The 21705-nt window shown below is 41.8% G+C and overlaps 1 protein-coding gene across 3 annotated transcripts in view; it reads right to left on the bottom strand.

Moving 5' to 3' along the window:
• ASAP2 (ArfGAP with SH3 domain, ankyrin repeat and PH domain 2) overlaps window positions 1-21705 on the bottom strand; it is a 172026-nt gene that overhangs the window by 58392 nt on the left and 91929 nt on the right. For 2 of the 3 annotated variants that reach the window (XM_063078131.1, XM_063078133.1), the window contains exons 4-9: window positions 18274-18348; window positions 16531-16580; window positions 13570-13699; window positions 9356-9441; window positions 3083-3158; window positions 2684-2770 (exon numbers count right to left, since the gene is read on the bottom strand). In XM_063078131.1, coding sequence (XP_062934201.1) covers window positions 2684-2770; window positions 3083-3158; window positions 9356-9441; window positions 13570-13699; window positions 16531-16580; window positions 18274-18348 — 504 coding nt within the window. The remainder of the gene's footprint in view (window positions 1-2683; window positions 2771-3082; window positions 3159-9355; window positions 9442-13569; window positions 13700-16530; window positions 16581-18273; window positions 18349-21705) is intronic. The other variant, XM_063078132.1, reaches the window with a different exon arrangement.

The raw sequence follows: 21705 nt of genomic DNA, 5'->3' as shown, positions 1-21705 counted from the left end.
TTTCCAAGTTTTTTTATAAGTTTGAAAATTTTTCATAATAGAATAACAACAACAACAACAAAATCAAGCCGTAGTATACTCTTCAGAGATAGCAGGAAATATCATGGGAAAAATATAAAAGTCAGGTGATTCGGAGGTGTGAGATACAGTGGATCATAGTGGCCCAGTCTCCATACCAAAGTGTAGCCACAGGGTGACACAGAAAAGCTGCCTGAAGCCACTGCACCATACTGGCCACATTCTTCATTTCTTTCAATGACTGAAGTTTAAGAGTTACAGGAAGGAAACAAGGAGTGGTGGTTCTACCAACCATCAAGGCAGTTTCCTTGGAGCATGTTTAAAAACTATAATTACACAGTCAGAGTTAGAATTCTTATAACACTGAATAAAAATCATCTAACACCTTCAGTTTTCTAAGTCAAAGACGAGAATCCAACTGAAGGGAATGAGAGCCTGAACAACACACAAATGTTTAATTCTTGTCGACATTAGAGGGACACAAGACGGAACCCCAATCATGAAAATCATCTTAAAATGCATAAAATTTAAGTTACCACACTTGCTTATTACTTGCAACTGTGTTCACAGACGGTCCGATTTACTGAATACCATCACCAAAAAGCAACAGAGAGTGTGTGATATACAGAAAACACAACACCACCACAACTAGGAGACTGGTGAGTTCAGTCTTGACAAGGAGTCACCTGGGCATAAAGCCAAAGAGGAACAGTAAAGAAGGTTCATTTGACCCCTGTGTGCAATGTGGGGTAGATGGGCTGGTCAACAAAAACACAAAAGCAACAAACCATAAAAGACTTCTGGTCTGTGCTGGGAAATTTGCTATACTTTTATGCAAAGCTGCAAATAACCAGTTCTCTGACAACAGCTAAATCTTAGTTTTCCTGCAATCCCAATTCCACACAGCCAAAGCAAACACAGCCCTTGCACTGTGCCCAGAGGGCTACCTTACTTCAGCAGCTGCTGCTCCTTATTTTGAACCTGAGCTTTGCTTCACAGGTTTGATCCTCCTTCTCAGACAAAAGCGGCTCTCAACCGTCCTCCCAGCACACTGGAGAGCACCTACCTTGGATGGCAATCTGGCTCCCAAGCCTCGCAATACCTCTTTTAATTATAATCAGGCCACTATTTTTTCTTTACTGCAAGTTTTTTCTCTTTTTCTCATTTTGTGCTTATATTCCATGTTTGGGAATATCAAAGCATCAGGAGCTATATTTTCTAGACTGGGAGGAAGTCACCACTCCTAGCCCTACGTATAACCTTACTATGCCAGTTTCTCACTTAGCTTACCAGGAGCCTATTCAACAAGCACTATGGCACTAGTATGAAATGGAGGAAAGGCACAGAGGCAAGAAGGTATCCTCAAGCTGCTCATTGTTCAGCTGAAGGAAAGGCATCTGTGCACTGAGACGCAGCCAACAATAATCTAGAAAGGAATACATTCTGACGGAAACAAGTCTTCCAAACAGAACACGCTCTGTGAACTCAGATCACCGTGGGCTGAGGTGATCAGAGGCAGCTCCCCAGAGGCAGGCTGCAGATGGACTAGAAGGACGGGCAGAATTCAGTCATGCAGAGGAGGGGGAGGGAGCTGCAACTTAGAAAATTTCCATTTCACTAACATTTGTGCATTCAAACTCTTTGGCCTTTAATAAAATATACTACAGTGAAAGAGGAAGGGTTAAAATTTAAAACGTTACCAGCCATTAAAACTAAGAAGAAATACATATATTTTTGAAGTTCATGAAAAAAGCATGCAAAATTCTCCAATTTATTAAAGTACTGAAGTACTTACTCTCCTAGACTTCGGTCACAAAAGGTAAATGCATTTGGGAGAAAAACAATATTCAGTTATAGTACAAGAACTTACAACAAAACAGAACATATCAAACTGCCAAGTTAACTTTAATTCTCTACTAAGCAGTTTAATAGACCTATTTATCTAAAACCTACCAGACATATGTTTAGACACATTGCTTTATTGACAAGAAAGTGGATTTATGTTAAATTCACATTATAATACCCACACTGTAGTAAGCATATCATAAAATTACCTTTAACTGTTACTTTTTAATGTTTTTTTTAATGAGCCCCCCCAAAACACAAATTATCACTGCTGATGTGTTAGCACACAGAGAAGTCATTATATGAAAGAGCTGATGCAAGAGAAACTAGGATTTGTGCACATTAGGACGAAGCTGTAGGAAAAGTTAACTCTTCACATGTTACAGAACACAACTGCAGGGTTGCAAGAGCCCTGGCTGGTCACCTGTTACGTGCCTATGTCCAAAGGGGCAGAGTCTGTGTATGTCAGGACAGGGGAACTGCAGAAGGCCAGGTACAGAATAAATGGCACAAATGGCAAGTAGCCCATGTGATAGAGCCACTAAGAGCTGCTCATCTAGCAACACACCAGGCAACAAATGTATGTGCACAGCCACTGAGGCCATGCCTGTAGTGACTGCTTCCCCCTGAAAGAAGCATTTTTTAAAAGATGGTTTTATAGAAGGAAATTTAAAGAATGAACTCAATATTTTAGTGCTGCTTGACATAGCCGCAGAGTGAACTGTGAGCACGTAGAAGACATAGACTTCACATTCCTCAGTCCCAAAGCTTCCAAGACATAGGGATAAGGTAGTGATTTTTCAAAGTTAAATCCCCTCACCTCCTTCTGTTCAACCTGCAGTGCTGACTTTAAAATATCTCGAAGCTGTATCAACTGCCTTCTTTCTTCATCCTGGGCCTGTTTGATCTTTTAAAAATAAAACAAAATGAAACAGAGCTAAGTGAGACTGATGTACAAGGAAATCTTACAGCTCACAGGGTATTTCCATACCAAGTGCAACTCCTGCCTCCCTCTCTGGGGATACTCTCCTTCTAAACAAGACAGAAGACGGAGCAGGAAGCCACATTCCACTGGCCCTTGTGGCACTACGGGACTATTTGCTTTGTTTGTGGGTAGCATGGCATGCAAACACAAGAAAATATAGAAGGCAACATTTAAATGAAAATGTTTGTTGCATAAAAAGGGTTTCAATGCCACTGGGGGAGGGAAGCTACTCACAGTGTGAAGATCTGTTGAAAGTGTTTCAATGGAAGGTTTGAGGCTTTCCACTGCTTTCAGTCCGTCCTGGAAAAAACTAGGGGGGAAAAAGAAGAAACAGAGATTGTGCTTTATGAAGGAGAAAATTTTGTCAGACGGAGTAAAAACTTCTTTAAAGAAAAGTGACTGGAGCAATTATATAATTCCTTGGGGAAAAGACTGTAGAACAGAACCTTAAAATATCAGGTAAATCAAGAATAAAATGACACTCAAAATTAGAAATGAATAGAAATGGAATTTCAATAAGCCTAAGTATTTGTGATTTTTTCTTGACCTATATAAAATGAGACCTAAATTTTCAGTTTATAACAAGAAACAGGATTCTACTGACAAATGGCAGCACGGGCTTTGATTAAGGAGTCTTCTGAGTACCCAAATGGAATCTGAGGCCAGAAAAACCATGGGGTGCAAATAGGAGCGAGAGACTAAAGAATTTTCCTCAACAGGCGATAGGTAAGTGGAAAAGAGAAAGAATGCAGGAGAAACCCGAGAGACTTTGATGCGCGTGAATGGTCATGCTTCATCTGCAGAGCAGGAAACCATGGATGGAGAACTTGAGATCAAACATCAAAAGGAATTTTTTTTCTTTTTTAAAGCTCAGAACTCGATGCTGTGAGGTCATTTATAAGTGATTCAGGAAATACAAGAGAAGCTGGACGAGTTTTTCCGCAGCGACAGTAGGCTGATTTTTAGCACTGCCTCTTAAGTGTGCTGTGTATAACTTTTGAGAGGAATGAAGAAAAGGCTTCCCAGTGGGCTGAGGATAAAGTCCAAAACCTGTAACAAGGCCTACAATGCCTACATGATTTGGCAGCTGCCTGTGTCTGTCGCCTCAATCCACATCATTCACTTGGTTCCAGACACATTGGCCTCCTCTATTCCTCCATGGCCACCAAATTATCCCTGCCCCAGACCCTTTGTATATACTGTTTCTGCTTTCTAAAGGCTTCTCCCTGCAGTATATCTGCTTCACCTGGCTGATTCCCATGCATTCTTCAAGTTTTAAGTTAAATATCATCTCATTAGTGAGGACTTCCACAATCTCCTACTTTAAAAAAGGTCTCCTTGTTATATTCTCTCAGAGCATTTTGTATTTTGCTTCCAAACACTTATCACAACAGCAGTTATGTATTCATTAGTGTGATTATTTAATATAGAATCCTCTCAGAGATCTGACTTTCTAGGAGGAAGGGCACAGTATCCACAAAGCCTGGCACATTTTGAGTATACGATATTTGTTGAATGAAGAAATTAATTAACGAAGGAAGGAAGGAGAGTCGCCAGCTTCTGCCAGTTTTTTTGGATACCAAGGAGACTATCCTCAAAAAGCAATCTGAGTTTCACATGTGTTCATGTGAGGTAATGTTCATTGCTTTTAAATTCAGCAATGGCCCTGTGGGACTTTCCCATACCAAGTATGTCATAGACAAAAGGGCTGTGAGAACAGTGCAGAGTGGCACTTAGTTCAGTAATTTCAAGGTGGAAAGACAGGGAAAACACACAGACACAGGATGTGGGATAGGACCTTTACTAGCTGGCTATTAAGAGCCACAGAGGCTGGGCTATTAGAATGTTCTCACCTTAACCTTTAGATACACACATAATTCTTTACTTTACATTCTTGTTCCTATATTTTATCTGATTTTCTTTCTGAACACAGAATATGCCTGTAGCCTAGCAATTATGGCAGACTGTTATACTGATCTACCCACATGTCTCATGCCATGGTTAGGGCAGAAATGCTGGGTCTTAGAGAACTCTGCACCTTCCACTCTCAGCACAGTGGACGGCACATAGCAGATGCTCCTCCTGAGCTGAAAAGGAAATTTAGAGCAATTGCAGAGCTGCAGGAATGAGAAACTGAGCTTCTTCCATTTGTCATGAACTTATCTGGTTCTTATATTTTATTTACATTTTTTCTTTATATAATGATTTCTTTCAAGACTTCAAATTCTTGTGAAATAGGTAGGAAGAAAGAGAAAGAGAGAACATGAGAGAGACAATACTAGAATAGGGAGCAGGAAAAATATTACTGGAGATAAATGCAGAAATGCCCCTGGGGAGAGGGAACAGGTGCACTGCTCTAAGAACCTCTGCAACCTGGCCGCTGTCCTTAGGGAGAGAGAGTGCCCTGTAGTGGAGTCAAGGCACCCAGACACGTTTCTTGTCACAGACATCATTTCCAACATGACACTGCACAGTGCACTTGGAATAAAAATATAAATTTGGATTTAAAATTGGGATTTGATCTTTGTAATCACCTAGTCAATCTTAACCATCCATCTACCTGGAAAACCTCCTCCCTCTGATTTTTAAACCCCCTATCTTTCTGTACCCTCTTTATTGAGGCACATTTTTGCACCCAAGTATACCTTCAATATGCAATTGCCCCGGCATGAGGGAGAACTTCAGAGAAAAGGCGCACTGTCACTGCTTCACTGAGTGTAGTCATCATGACTTTCCTATGTACAAGTCCCCAACAAATTTTTCTCAAATTGAGCCCATTAACACTTTTCCAAGTTTCAAAGAACTTTTACCATCAACACTTCCAAAACAAATTTTGTTATCTATTAAACACGTTCTAGCCTACCTGACCAGATTCTCAAGGCTTTAAAATATACCCACTTAGATGCAATCTTCAAGCTCCCACCAAGCAGGGTGCCCTTGCCTTCCTCTGGACCCCAAGGCCCCGTGTTGGGTCCTCTTCTATGGCCTTCATGCTAATATCACATCCGGTGGGGTCTGCCTGCAGCACCCGCCCCTCCTTCTCCCAAGAGCAAGCTTGTCCAGGGCTCCAGGAACTGAGTCTCGTCAACTCTGCACCCCAAGTTCATCAAGTAACAGCTGGTCACAGTGGTTCTCAGCAGGCTTTTGCTCAAAGAACAAGTCAATTCAACATTCATTACCACCTTTTAGAACATGGCCATCTTTACTTGTTTTATTGTTATTGTTTTAAAGATTGCCCTATTTCTAGATTCCACTAGAGAATAGGATCCTAAATCTTCAGCAGCAAAGACTAATGAGACAAATTTTTAGATTATAAGAATGAGGTAGAGATGCAAATTCCTTCCTTAAATGAAATAAAAGACAAAGAACACAAAGTATTCTTTAAGAACACTTAAAGTGAAAAGAAAAAAATGAGTAAAAAGCAAATACTGCATACCTAAGAAGCTCTAAGTGTCAACACCCAGCATGGCTCCTAGAATCTAGTTCGTGCACATGGCCTCTTCACTCCTGCCAAGAACAGCAGTGTGGAGATGAGGTGCTGGCGGGGCAGGCACCCTCTGCTCACCCAGGCACAGCACCTACCTGGCAAAGCTGTGCTTCTGGCGGTAAGAAGTGGACACTGGGAATGTTTGAAGAGGGAACATGAGAAACTCCCATATGTGGAAACACACACATTGCTACAAACTCCTTCCGTCCAACAGCCGAGTCACTCAGGCTCCACGTTTTATCCCACGAAATATGAATTTAAAAGTCAAGGCTGCTGGACTGATTTGAAGAGCATACGGTGTACGCCCACCCACCCACAGTCATCCAAAAAGGAAGTAATGGAAGATTCATATTTTAAAAGGTTACTGAGCTCATGACCATAAAAGGCAAGCTAGTTCACTTTTCCACGAGTGGGCTGTTGCTACCCAACTGATCAGTTTGGGCAAAATAAAGAAGAAAAAAAGGAAATCCCAGAATAGCTTCTTAAAAATAAAATATCGGCAAGGAAGCAACCCACTTCTTCCTAAATTGTTTCACATAAGGTTACAAGGATAAGAACTGAAGGAGTAATTTTCATGCTAATTACAAAGTTACATTTTTTGAGTCTGTAAAAGAATTCATCTTGAAAATTCTGCAAACTCGAGGTCTTTCTGCCCTCTGAGACTGTTTTTCCAAGTGCGGAGCTCTCTCTTAACCCAGGATGAACCACTCAGCACAGGCTCCTTCGTTGTTTGACCTCAACTGCTTCAGAAATGCAATGTCATCAAAGCTGTATTAAGAATTCCAAAGCAGAGCTCAGTTCAATTCAAAGGTGTAATCCGCTGCTGCAGATATGCACCAGGTAAATGTGCCATGTACTGTACATAGAAAATGAATAAATGAGATGGCTCCTTCCTTAAGAGAATGTAGTTCAGTGGGAGACAGAGCCACAGTGGGGAAGATTCCATCACGGAGACATGCAGACGGTGTTGTGCTAACAGAAGGAAGAGACGTAATTCCACCAGGGGAAGACAAGAAACACTTAAAAGTAAAAATTATACATCAGTTAGGTCCTAGGGAAGCACAGAAGTTGGGGGAAGGCACAGAGGAAACAGAATGACATTCTAGAAAAAGGAACAACATATACAAAGGTATCAATGTAGGGCACAGACTGTGGGAAAAGTAAGTAGACAGGTGTGGCAATTTGACCTCCAAAAGACTTCTCAAATTCGTCCCACTGTCACCTTCCACTCCCGACATCACCAGTCTAGCCAGGCCATCGACATCTCCGGGCTGCACTGGGACAGAACCACGGACCTAAGTGATCACCTGTATCCACTCTTGCCTGATTGGTTCCTTCTCCACAACACGCAGAGCAACCATGTCACAACACAACTTTCCAGAAGTTGCTTCCAATCAACAGCACTCCCTCTCTCACCACATTGTTTTGCCTTTTCATAAACTCAGTTATGTATTTGCTCATGTGTTTCCTACTTGTCCCCCATCAGAACCTAAGGTCCATGAGGGTAAGAACTTTGTTTTCCTCCTTACTGGATCACCAGAACCTTGAATGGTGCCTGGCACATGGTAGGAGCTCCACACAAATGAATCCTCTGCTTGAAACTGTTGGAGAGCTTCAAGACACATCTGGGACAAAATCTAAAACCTTTATCAAGACATCTAAGGGCTTCCACATCCACATCTCTAAGGCTCTTCTATCCAGTGTCATTTCTCACTACTCTTCCCCCTTCACTCACTAAGCTTATGTCACCCTCACTTTTTCCTGCCTTGAGACCATGACTCTGCCTGGAATGATCTTCCCCCACTGCTTATCCTACTCATCCTTTAAATCTCTGAAAACGTGAGTCCTCAAAGAGGCCTGTAGCTAATTCAAGAAATATCTGAGTACCTACTATGTGCTAGGCACTGTGTTCTGGCTGTTGGAGAACATAGCAGGGAATAAAATAGAAAACAAAAACGAAAACACCCTACCCTAAATCTTTATCTAAATTAGGTCCCTCTATTATATTCTTTCTTAGATTCCTATACTTTAGAACACTTTTGTAAAAGTCCAATTCTTAAGTGCAACTCCCCTACTTGATTCTTGGTGCAGGAACTATACCTGTATCGTATATCACTTTATCTCCAGCACCTACTACAGAGCCTGACACATAGCACATGCTCAATAAAAGCTTGTTGGACGAGTAAGTGAATGAGCCAAGGGCCTGTTTATATCATTGACTGGGGGTCAGGGGGCAGAAGTATGATAACAGATGAGGGCCAGAGTGTGAAGGGCTGGTGTCTATGGCAGAGTTAAGTACTTAAGCCTGGCCTTGAAGATGGAAGTTTCTCTTTCTCTTCTACTTACACCCACCTTTGCTCATCACAGTTATGGCTTCATAGGATAATATGAAATATATGAAAGAAGTTTCTTAATTTAATACAGTTCATTAATATCATCTCATTTCTCTTTTAACAAATGAAAAACATCTGAGAATCATGTGTTCAATCAAACTAGTTTGCCTCTTACAAAAAAGAGCAAAAATAAATATATTTGATAATTATTGTAGATTTTTATATTGTATATTTGTGTTTTTAATTGAGGTGTAATTCTAAAACCATAAGGTGTATAGTTCAGTGGTTTTTAGTACACTCACAAAGTTGTGTAATAATCAGCATTATCTAATCCTGTAACATTTTCATTACTCCAAAAAGAAACCCATACCAATTAGCAGTCATCCCCCATTTCCTCCTTCCTCCAAGCCATGGCAACCACTGATGTGCTCTCTGTCTCTATGGAGTTGCCTATTCCTGACCTTTCAAATAAACGGAATCATAGAGCACGTGGCCTCTTGTGTCTGGCTTCCGTCACTTAATGTTTTCAAGGTTCATCCATGTTGGGGCACACATTAGAACTTCATTCCTTTTATTGTAGATTTTTAAATGAGTGTTTATATTCATCAGTATGATACTACAGATCTACCAGAAGTTGCCATACATGAAGAGACATCTAAAATAACATCATAACAAAGAAAAACTTACTTGCATTGGGCATGAAAATATTTGATCAGATTTTGAAGTAAATCCACTCCCTTTTTAATCTTGATTTCATTGACCTTCAGCAGATACTGTTAAGAAACAAAAAAGGAAATGTCACAGAAATAAGCAGAGTATGAGCTTAATAGGGGCTTCTGAAGACTGAGATTATCTCTTCTACTTCTCTGACATCTTTTACAATTGGTAGAGCTCATGGTAGACACTTAATGTCTTCTCAATGCCATAGCTAAATGTTTCTTTTAGTTTGGTGCTGTATGAATTACCTGACAGTCAAGTAAGTGTCTAAGTGCCAAGAACTCCTAATCATAAGATCTTCTATCTTAACCTGCTAGGAGAAATTTTTGCCCTAGTTGCATGAAAGAATGAGGATAATCAGAAGGAATGAGATTTCTAACCATCTTGAATCATCTTGTCCACATTTTTTCTGTCCCAGGTCCCTCTCTTTAGGTAGGTCACGGTCCAGAACACTAACTGCTAAAATTCTATAGCTGAGATCCTTGTCATATTGTTCTCTAGCCCCAAGACACTTTCCTTACACTTAGAAAAATGTGATTGTTACAAAAACCAAATTTTAAATAAAAATAAATTAAAGCCATTTTTAACTTGGAGAATTCAATACCGACCACTAAGTCATCAGGAAGACCCAGGGATCTACAAAACTAACATCAGGAAATACATTTGTTCTTTCTTAAGGGTTTATAGAATAGGGACTCCATAAATTCCCTCTCCCCTCCACTGTCAGGAAATGGTGTAAAGGAACCTGAGAACATCTCATCTCTGAGACATAATGCCCCCTGAAAAAACTGCTGACCCATGCTGAGCAACACAGGCTAGCCATTGTGATGGAGGGGTACATGCACGCACACGCCTGCAAGCCCCTTCCCAGTTCTGTCACGCATTCCAGTAAGGAGATGGAAACTGCTCTGATACTGTAAGCCACAGAATTTCTTTTTGTCTATAACAACTGCCTACATGTCCTATTTTCCCTCTTCCTTCTTGATGTTAATTCACTGTTATTTAAATAAGATGTTTGGCAACGTATCAAAATTTAAAATGTGTCTACCCTCTGACCTAAAATCCTACTTACAGGAACATATTATGAGAAGATAATCATTAAAGTTTACAAAGATGAATACAAAAGAAGATTCACTGTGGCCTTGTTTGTAAAAGTGAAAAATGGCAAAAACCCAAATGCAATGAATGGGAAGTTAAAGTATGGTGCATCCATACCAAAAACACTATAGCCAGTGAGTCAATAAAGCCGAGAATTTCTGACATGGAAAGATGTCCATGACATATTTAGCAAGTGAAAATAATCAGGTTACAAAGCATCAACAGAGAATGATCCTATTTACACAAATTATTTTTATGAATGTACACATCGGGATATATATAGAAGACGCTTACCTAGATGTCAAAGTGGTTATCTTCTGGTAAGCAAAATTGGGGTGATTTTTAATTTCATATATATATACATATATATATATATTTCTTAAACTGGCTGATTTTCTGAAACAAGGTTTCAGCTTTAAAAGTCTGAAAGCCACTCTTCTAGATTAAATCCTGGGCAACTAAAATTTAAACAACTAAGCAACATCAACCATTTAAAACTTGAGAACTTCAGTCTGAGGAAATGGTTGAACAATTTAAAAATGATTTTAACAGAGGGGATTTAATTCATTTCAGATGTTGGATTCTCAGGTAACTACTTTTCAAATGCTCTTCCTGGCTCATGGAAAGCCCTTTCCCGCCATATTTGGTCAACTTCTCTACACTCTTCATCAGATGTCTTCTCTGTAAACTCCAAGTTCATTGTTAGGCAAGCCTACCTGTGCTTTTGTACATACAGACAGCACTTCTATCACTGGACTGCAAAACATTAGTGTCTGACCTCACCAAGTGCCAGCTTTGTAGAGTCAGGGTCCTCATATGCTTGGAATGGACTGGGGCCCACCACCACCTGAAGACTGGCTCAACAGGTGGCTCAAGTATATAACCTATAGGCATTGTTTACATGCTGTATTTCCAGGAAAATAAATGATTTAACCAACCCACACAATCCACTCACCTAGACCCAGAAAAAGAGAAGTAACCAGTGCAAGGTGCACGTCACAGAAAGCAATGACAGAGCCAAGTGGCGACCTGGGTACTCTTCATGTCAAAGCTGTGCCGACTGAATTTCAAAATTCAGTAAACATTTCTTGTAGAATTCAGGTAAATAGATTTTAACCTGACTGGTCAAAAAGAGCATGACCTGAACACATACACGCACACCCTTTCCAAATTCATCCTTTGTAAAACACTACTACTTAATAGAAACAATACCTCGTGTTTGCATAATACACAGCAGTTTCCTAGTCCCTGTCTTATGTTATACTGTTTCACTGATTTTTCCAACACTATGTGATGTAGGCCAGGCAGGTAGTATTATATATGATGTCTGTTTATAAAACAACTTATGTATAAAAACATACACTCCTACCTACGATAACTCCTTGAGTTTAGTTATTTTTCTAAATATTTGCTTAATGAAAAACAAAAAGGGCTGGCTGGTTAGCTCAGTTGGTTAAAGTATGGTGTTGATAACACCAAGGTCCAGGGTTCAATCCCCATCACTACAGGTCCCCGCCAGCTGTGCCCGACCCCCGCCCTGCAAAAAAAAACCCAGAATAACCAAGCAGTAAAGGAGGACTAGAGGAACAAAAAAGATGTGAGACATAAAAATCAAAAAGTGAAACAGTGAAAGGAAATCCAACTACATCAACAGTAACATTAAATGTGAATGAATTAAACAATCCAATCAAAGGCAGAGACTGTCAGGCTGGATTAAAAAAAACATAATCCAGCTACAGATACTGTTTACAAGAGACACACTTTAGATCGAAAGATACACAGAGGTTGAAAGTAAAAGGATGGAAAATGATATTCCATGCAAATAGTAACCGAAGGAGAGCTGGAGTGGCTATACTAGCATCAGACAAAATAGACATTAAAACTTTCACTTGCCACCCTGATTCCTGGGACTGATTCTCCTCTCCTGACCACTTAAGAGTTTTGCTCTGGGAATAAAAACTCATTTAAATATATTTCTAAGGGGCCGGCCCCCTGGTGCACTCAGGAGAGTGCAGCGGTGCTCCCGCCGCGGGTTCGGATCCTATGGAATGGCCGGTGCGCTCACTGGCTGAGCGCGGTGCAGGCGACACCAAGCCAAGGGTTGCGATCCCCTTACCGGTCACAAAAAGACAATAAATAAATAAATAAATAAATAAATATATTTCTAAGATATATGTTTATAAAGGCTATTAACAAATATTCCAAAATCAAAAAGTGCCTTTTGGATTAGCTTTGCTGTTGGCTGCTTACAGGGAATCAAGAGCTGGCTGAATTCTGTTTTGATAGCTGTCACAGAAATCACTCATGCATTGTGTACATTTAAAACTTAAGCCTGCAATGCTGTGAGAGAGAAATAAACGCCATCCAGCACGAGTGGCTTTGCTGGCATTACCAGGAAGAGCAAACTCTCAGGCAGAGATGGAGGGTTTCCACACACTGTTTGTACACATGCACTCACAAGCAAGGTGTAAGAATAAAAAGGTTGTGAGCAAAGGCCTTCATGATGGATGGTCTCTGATCTCAGAGAAATGCCCGAGACTGTGTTTCCGGGTGTTTTCCCCTTCCCAAGGCAAGGGATGAGGCTGAAGACGGGGTGGAGCAGAGAAGAGCTCCCCAGGGAACCTGGGCCTCCTGCCTGGATGAGCATCCCTGTGCTGATCAGGTGAAGTCTGGGAGGAGCCGCTTCCAGAGACAGGTGGCATGGCTTCCCACACCATGCTCACACCCCTGACACAGAGGACAACATGGGCTGTCATCCCTCAAGCTGGACTTTTTTCTAGCTGACTTCTCAGGCCCTCTGCCCAGATCACTGACTCCATTGGTAATAAAAGGCTGGTGTTGTTAACCTAATTCTACCCTCCAGGAGACTAAGAAAGACTCCCCTAATAAAAGAAACTGTTAACACAGAGGACAAATGGAGTCCAATTCGATGTTTTCTTTGACGCCACTGGTGTAAGTCAGAAGCAGGACTCCTGCTGAGAAGCAGCACACTCCCTGCTCCCTGTCCCCATGTGAGGTCCCACAGAGGTGGGGGCAGACCGCCTTGCAGCCTGGCTCATGGGACCCGCCTTTCCTCCATGTCTTACCTCACACATCTGTAGCTGGAAGAACCGCCTCTCCTTTTCCATCTCCTCAGCAATTTCGGCCCCGCTTATTTCAGTACGAATCATCCCATGGAGCTTGGCATGTTCCTTTTTCTCCTTTTCTATTTTGGTTCTACAAGTAAAAAAAGCAAGGATAAATCAAGATGCCTCTTGGCACCGTCCTCCAAGCCAGAGAGCCTCGAAGCCATCCCATCTCCCAGCCTGCTGAGACAAAGGCTCACCACACACTTTAGAACAGGACAGCCTTTAAACTCACTTGAAAGGAAAGTGCACTTGTCATAAAAATGTCCAACTTAGTCCTCTCACTGCTTACTCAACCAACACTTCCTAAGCAAATACTTTGAGTCAGATCTGGGTCAGAGGAGGTGGGAAGTCTGCACGTGCCTTGGAGGTTTCCTTCAACAACAGCTGTTGGAGTCTGCTGCCCTCTTGGTCAAAAGGGAACCAGTGACTCTTCCCACCCTACATCCCTCTTCCCAGACTTTCTTTCTAGTCTCTTTCTCCACCTCCCCCCGCCCCTCACTAGTGAGGTCACGCCAGTCCTCCTGCTTGACCTACACCAGTGCTCTTCACTGTAGGAGAAGAAAACAAACCCCCTTTCCATTTTTTCAGCTTCTTCCTCTTCCCACATTTATCTCCTGCCTGAACTACATTGGCTCAATGTCAAGTGTGCAGTTCAGGGTATAAACTGACCAACTGAGATACATCCAAAGAAGAGCAGCCAGGGTAAAAAGAACCACAAAATCAAATCAGCTAAGATGGGCTTGAAATAACTGTGAATTTTAATCTAGAGAAAAGGAGACTAAACAAAACCAACAAAAGGCACTTAAAAAACAGAAAGGGCTGCTGTGAGGACAAGGGAGCGGGCACTTTCTGTAGAGTCTCAAGGCAGACACTAGAAGACACAAGGGAGCTTTTTGTTTAAAAGTTGTTTAATGATGCAATGGGCTGAATGGGCTTCTTTGGGAATTCCAGAGAGTTCCCTATCATTGAGAGTCAGGGGGAGGGCTGGAGTATTTAAAAAGAGGCAAGAAGTGTAATTTCTTTCTTCAGTTTGGACCACAGTGCTGGGCACACAGTAGGTACCCAACAATTTGAAGGACCGAGCAAGGAAGTAAGAGTATAAACAAACAAGACAATTTGGTTGGGATGTCCAATGAATTCAAGCATCTATGGGGGAGTGTGACTGGACGGCCCCTGAGGTCCCTGGGACTAGAATTATATAGCTCCAAAGCTCCCATGACACCACCTCAAAGGGACCAAGACACAGTCCAGACATTGGTCATTTCTCTTAATAATCAGGTATGGAACTATTGCCCAGGAACTTTAAAGACAGTTTAAAACTAGTTATTACATATCACAAGGTATCCTAGCATAAATGAGTCTCAGGTGTTAATAAAAGAATTACTTCCTTTATCTCAGCATTACTTCAAATTTTAAAGGGTGCTGCTCCTTCCTCCTCAAATTCTGGGATTTTGTGAGTAATTCTGTTCCTGCCCTACCTGTGTCTTAATGTAAAGAATTTGATGTTAACTCTCTTTCAAACCAGAGGCCTCTCCCAAATAATCTTCTTCAGAAACCCTTTGTTCAGTCACACACAGAAGCATTACCTCTCAGGCACTCGAGGGTGGCAGCAAGCGCAGCTGAATGGGAGTTGGGAACCCGTTCCTGGCCCTGGCTCAACTACTCTGACTGGTTGGCCAGCAGCAAACCACCAAGTCTTGGTCTCTCAGCTATAAAGTAGAAATGCTAAGCCCTTCCTATTTAGGCCACTGAATTGGCATACAGATTAGGATGCTAAAGAGCCAGGGATAACAGGCTGGAGCCTCTCTGGGTTGCAAAGACCTTCAAGGTATTCTAGTCTGGCATTCCGCCTGTGCTTTCATATGAATGTATACCATTAATCAAAGTCCAGAGCCTGAGATCCAAGCAACTTCATGTACGGAAATTTAAGATTTCCATGGACAGCATGAATATTAAAGGTTTAGTATTCACTGGTCTGAGTTTTGTGATCCTCCACCCTGAAAAGATAACCAAGGCTGGTTAAATTAAATACCTGCAGTTACATCTGAAGTGATTTCTTCTAACACCTCTCACTTTACCAGATGGCTTCATATGAAAGTTTCTATTTCCACTCAGAAAACTCTATATAACCCAAGGCACAGCGATTATTAAGTAAACATGAGGCACTTAAAAATATTTTCTATTTCTCCAGTATGTAAAATAACGAAACCATTATTCCCTATAATTGCTAGCTCAGTTAGCTCGCTAGACTCTCTCCACTCTAGGAATGAGAAACTGTGATCAGAAATGTCACAACAGCTGCCTGAAGTCAACGAGTAGAACAGTCTTGTCTTTTGTAGAAATTGTTTTACATATCTAAGAATCAACCAACCCATTCTTCATGTTCTTTTTTGGCAGAAGAAGCAATCAAATAAAGCTGAAGGAGATGGATGTTAAACAATCTTTCTTTCTAAAACCAAAGGGACTGCTATTTCAGAAAAACATAGACACAAAGCTAAAAGCAGATGGTTTTCACAAATCACCAGGAAGATGAAGTCTGAACATTACACTGCTGTCATAAACAGTAATAAAATGAGAAAGCATTCTAAAATACAAAACAGAAAAAGTAAATAAATACCTCTGAGAAAAACTGGCCTTAATTTCCTTCCATGATCTTCCCTGAAAATAACACTCTATAACCATTACGACATTATTAAAAAAAGGGACAAGGGAAAACTTATTAAAAGAAGCTAACATCACCGAATGCAGACTTCCAAGTATGGAAGCATCTGTCATCACAACAAACCACTGCAATATGGTTTTAGGTAAATTCTTTTCTGGATTAAGGTTTACTCAGACAATCCCTTTAAGCAATAAAAGCTTGATTTAAAATTGAAATCTCAAATTACCTACACATATTTTTAAAATGAAAACACTCACATTTTTGTTTCATAGTCCTTCCACGCTTTATCAAAAGGCTTTTTCAGATCCTGTAAACAAAGAGGCATAAATTAAGAAGGACTAATCCTTAACTTTTGAGCAAAATAAACTTATTTATACTGAGACTAGTCCTGAAAGGAACATTAATTTCTGTAATAAATGATGCATGTAACCCCATGAAAAATAAAGAACTTAGAGCATAGATTTTTAATTAGACTGGTAGTGGCATTTTTTTTTCCTTTCTTTTAAAAAAATGTTATAGAATAGTCCACATGCACACAAGAGAGACTTGTACAACGTGCCCATCACCCAGTTATAATAGTCTTGGCCCATCCTATGTCACCTGTACCCTACTCTCTGCCATAGCTTTATTCTGAAATTAAACACAGAAAGACAATGCTTAATCTGAAATATTTCAGTATATTTCTTTAAAAGGACTTGGACTTTTTCTATTAATAAATGAATCTTCTCAACACATGTGACCCTGATTTGAGCCCAACACTAAGAAGAGAAAAGCCACCCACATTCTCTCAATGTCTCCTACTGCACTCTTCTGTCTAGAATTTAGGACTTCATACTCTGATGAAGCCTGATCCCCAAAATTACTGAGCCAATAGAAATTCTTTCAAATGGTTCCCACCTATTTATGCTCCCTTCAACAGGGTTCTTTTGGAAGAGAGAAACCTTTTTTGTTGTTGTTTTATTTTTTATAATTTTGGCTCTCCAATGGCCTTATGATAAGGCCTAAGCTCCACAGCCTGGCACGCAAGGTTCTCCATGAACTGACCCTCCCCACCCAGTGAGCCTCCTGGCCCCTCCTGCACCCTGACAGCCTGATGGGCAGTGTTGATTCATGCTTCATTCATGTGCCTGTGTCTTTCCCCTGCCTAGGGTGCCCATTCTCTTTTGTCTAACTCAGGTGACCTATTCTCCAGTCCTCCAAAGGGACGATGGTTAATGCTCCTCCATGTCCTAAGAGCTCTCTCCTGGCAAGAGCACTCTCTGTAAAGAAGACACTGCAAGGCTTCTGCAGAGGTCCCTGAGAAGGGCAAGCCTGGGCTTCCAGATGTGCCCAGGGAATCACGTACTGATCCCATCAAAGAACTTGGGTCTCCCAAGAACTCAGCCACAATTATGGCTTTCTCAGTGCACAACTGTCAGGGTCAACGATGTGCAAAGGTAACTCCCGCTCAGCATGTACGCCAAATAGCCCTGTGGCCCTGACTACTGCTCACTCAGGTCCTTGTGAAACTGTTCACAGACCCAGTGTTTATAAGTGGCAAGGCACGTCCTAAACAGCCAATGTCCTTTGGAGGACAGAAAAATGAAAGCAGCCCATGCCTTATGAATGCGATTTTCCCACCAGGAAAATACATGCTTCTCGGATCCTTTCCCAGTGGTAACTCAGCAACACACCAGCTAGAAAACCAGATTTCTCCCCACAGAGTTCCCTGCTCAACCGAGAGAGACTAAATTTGTTTACAATTCCCCAAACAGCTGTTTCTTTCCCTTCACACATTCCCCTCCCCCTACCAAGTTTGTGGCACCAAGAGCACCAGACCAGCCAAGAATCACTATTATTCTAGCTGAAAGGTGGTGTGAATGAAGATGGCCAGTCACAGGAAGCTGAGATAGATCCCAGTAAGAGCGCACTGGTGTGGCTGCTGCCCTGATGGGGCAGTGTTGTCGTGATCCCATGAGATACACACGCTGCCCCCAACTGATGGGATTTTAATGCCATACCCCTTTTACTCCTTTCAGGTCCCCCTTCAGCAAACTGTCCAAAGGGAAGGAGATTATGTTGTTCATATTCTGAATCTAAAAAATAAAAACAAGAAAGATATTCTTACTCAATTTCCTTTTTAATCTGAAATAAGGATAGCAAGGATGTTAGAGAGAACATTTGGTAATAATTAACCTTTGCTTAAAACCTGGCCAGTACAAGTCTTACCTTCTTCGATTTTATCTTCCAAATGAACATTAACTAGTGAAAAGTCTAGATCTGTATATTTTTCACAATAATAGTATTATGTTGTGAAGTCTGGGAAAAGACAATCATCACAATGAAGAAAAAAATATTTCAAAATAATAAATGACAATTCCTTTAAAGAGCTTGCAATAAAAGGAAAGACCACTTCTTCTCACCCACGCTCCAGTCCAGGTGTGGGGCTGTGCTGGGGCCAGTTCTTGGGCCCTCAGACCCCACTCTCTGTAGCAAGCTTCCAACACAGGAAACAAAAGGAGCGGCAGGCCAAGGCGCCTTTGTCTGCAGTGAAGGCGCACGAGTGAACGCCGAGTGCGAATGAGGACAGGGAGGAGCATGTGAGTGAGTGTGTGTGCCAGTGAGGAAGGGGCTGTGAGTGTGGGCCTGAGTGTGCGTGACTGTGTGAGCAAGTGTGAGTGAGGGGAGGTGTGGGGCGTGTGCGGGGTGTTGCTGGGGAATGGAGATAAATGAGAAACGGATGGGCAAGAGTCTTGGTGCCCTTGTTCTTCTCCCTGGAGCAAGGAGGCACAAGACTGCTGACTTAAGTTGTCACCGTGGGTTAAATCAAGTAGAATCAAACCCTCCTGACAAGCAGCCACACACTCAGGGTAAGCCAGGCTGCCACCCCGGCACTTCAAATTGAGTAATGAAAAGATGCAGAGGAAGAACTTTCAGACTCAGTATCCTGGACCTGATGAGATTCCCCCAAGTGGAAAATAAGCTCAAGACCTACTTTCTCACTCCCCCAGGCTCAAGCCACTCCCTTCAATCAGTGCAACAGCCAGTCACCACTGCCAGGCCCTGTGGCTGCCACGCTGGTCTACCATACCTAGGTGACAGGACTATAAAAAGAGAAAGACAAGAGGAAGGACTTTGGAACCTTAAGCATTCATTCTTACAACTGAGCAAAGGAAAATTTTTATTTTAGTATAATTACCTTGAATAAAAAGATAAAATACTCATACAGTCGCCATTTTTAAGGCAATATGGGACCTGATTTCCATACGCTATTCAGCATATTAAATCTTCAAATAGAGACAGAAATTCACTTGAAAAACACTGGTAAGATGTTTAATAATGCCTGCACCAACAACAAATTCTGCCAAACAAATGGCCCTTAATGACTGTCATTTCAGGAATGACTTTTAGCGTGACTTCTGCCCTACGGTTAAACAACTCAGTATTTCTCATGTACCTGGAATTCCTCCAAGGTGAAATGTTAGGACTTGCTACCATTAGCCTTAAAAGTTCAAATTTTAAATACTGGAAAGCTCATTTTCAGGCGCAGTTCTATGGATGACTGGAAGGATAGGTGACTGGAAGGAATGGTGACAAACAGAAGGTCAAGCTGACAAATGACTTATGGGAGCAGACACACCTGGGTTTGCACTGTCGGAGTGAGCAATGCAGGGCTTTGCCACAGTCCCCACCTTCCAATCCACATTTCCCTCCACCTGCACGGACGTCAGCTCTGCCACACTTGCCCTGCTTCTTGCAGTGCTCTTTATTTTCATACAGCCATCCCTCACTAGCCTCCTCAAGGCCATCTCTGACTTCTCTCTGCTCTGCCACCATCCAGCCGTGCTGGACCCTACTCAGGCTGCCAAGTCTTGACTCTATCTTCTCAGGCTCTTCCACAAACAACCCCTCCATGCCATTCTCATGTCGTCTGCCTCAGCTAGGCCTCACTGCCCATCCTCTGGACTAAGTCAACGGCTACCCCTGCTCCCTGCCATCATCTCCTAGTCTCTGCCTGCTCCCAGTCCTCCTTTACAGTTCTGCCAGATTTATCTGCGGTTGTGTCCCTAGAACAATAAACTTCTTATTCCTGTGTTCAAGACCCTACACAATCCATCCTTATTGCCACTTTTCATCTTCACATTTGGCCAAACTGAAGTCTCTGCTGCTCTCTGCTTCCCTGACAGTATGCTTATGCTCAATTTGTCCCATTTGGCTTGAATATTTTCCCTTATCTCACTGTTCAAAGCCTTCCCATTCATCAGGAATTACTCAAATGCTACCTTCTCCATTAAGCATCCCCAATCTCCCCAGCAGGAAGTGATACCTTCTTCCCAAACTCCTCCAATGTTTTCCTTTTTCTAAATCTCTTCAGGCATTCACAGGCACCCCCTGCACTCGCTTCATCAGTCTCACGTGTGAATTCTAAAGGGCAGTGCCCACCCGCACCACACTCTATGTTCCCCAGAGCTCTTGGCACAGGGCTCGGCCCAGAGGAGATGCTTAAAAAACACTGGTGGAATAAATCAGTAAACAAATATTTTTCTGAGTATCTAATACATAAGAGACAGAATCTTCAAAGGCTTCAGATACAACCTTAGTTCTAGTAACACCTTTAAACCAAACATAATACAGAAAATGCACGTGTCAATTCATTAATTCAGTCTTCGTGTATTTATTGAGCACCTGTTTTGTAGAGAGAAAACAGCTGGCTACAAAGGTAAATGAAACACAATGCCTGCCCTCCCTCCCAGAGGAAGAATAAATATATACACACACTAAGAATTAAAAACTCTAAGACGTACCACATATCAACATATTTTACACTGCCCAGATTCCAGTGCCTCCTCATAGATCAAATAGTGACTTTGATTTTAACTAGTCAGGAAGGCTGATCTGGCCTTGGGAAGGAGGTAACTGTACCAGTTACTGAACCTTCAGATGTGCCCATTCATCTACACAACATACAAAGCCACACTTAGTCACCAGCACAGGCCAGTTAGGTCTGAATGCTGCCTGGCTAGGAGCCAATGTTGAGCCATCTTAAACAAAGGCACACCTAACAAAGGGGGTGGCAAAAACAGCCCAGAGGGGAGGCTCAGAGCTGCTCAAGGGGGCAGGCTGAGCCAAAAGCACCAGAACCCCATCCAGTTATACAGTGAGTTGGGGGAAAGGAGTAAGGTGCTCACACATTAAAAGGCATATTTCCAGGAAGAGTCCTAGTGGGTTTTTCATGAAGGGGGTATGTAAGTATGAATGTATGCACAAGTGAGAGGGAAAAACAAGATTCTTTACAGCAGGGGAAGAATGTCACTCACAATTTGGTTTATAAATTTATTTTCAGACTATCTGTTATTTAACTTAAATAAGAACTTAGGTACTGATAACAGATATTAGAGTGAGAAGAGGTTAACTAAGCTTTGGGACCTGCAGTGAAATACTAAGGTAGAAAA

This window comes from Cynocephalus volans, chromosome 14, assembly GCF_027409185.1.
Source record: "Cynocephalus volans isolate mCynVol1 chromosome 14, mCynVol1.pri, whole genome shotgun sequence".
NCBI lineage: Eukaryota > Metazoa > Chordata > Mammalia > Dermoptera > Cynocephalidae > Cynocephalus > Cynocephalus volans.
Note: the sequence above shows the minus strand (reverse complement) of the source record. Positions and strands in the feature narration are given on the sequence as shown.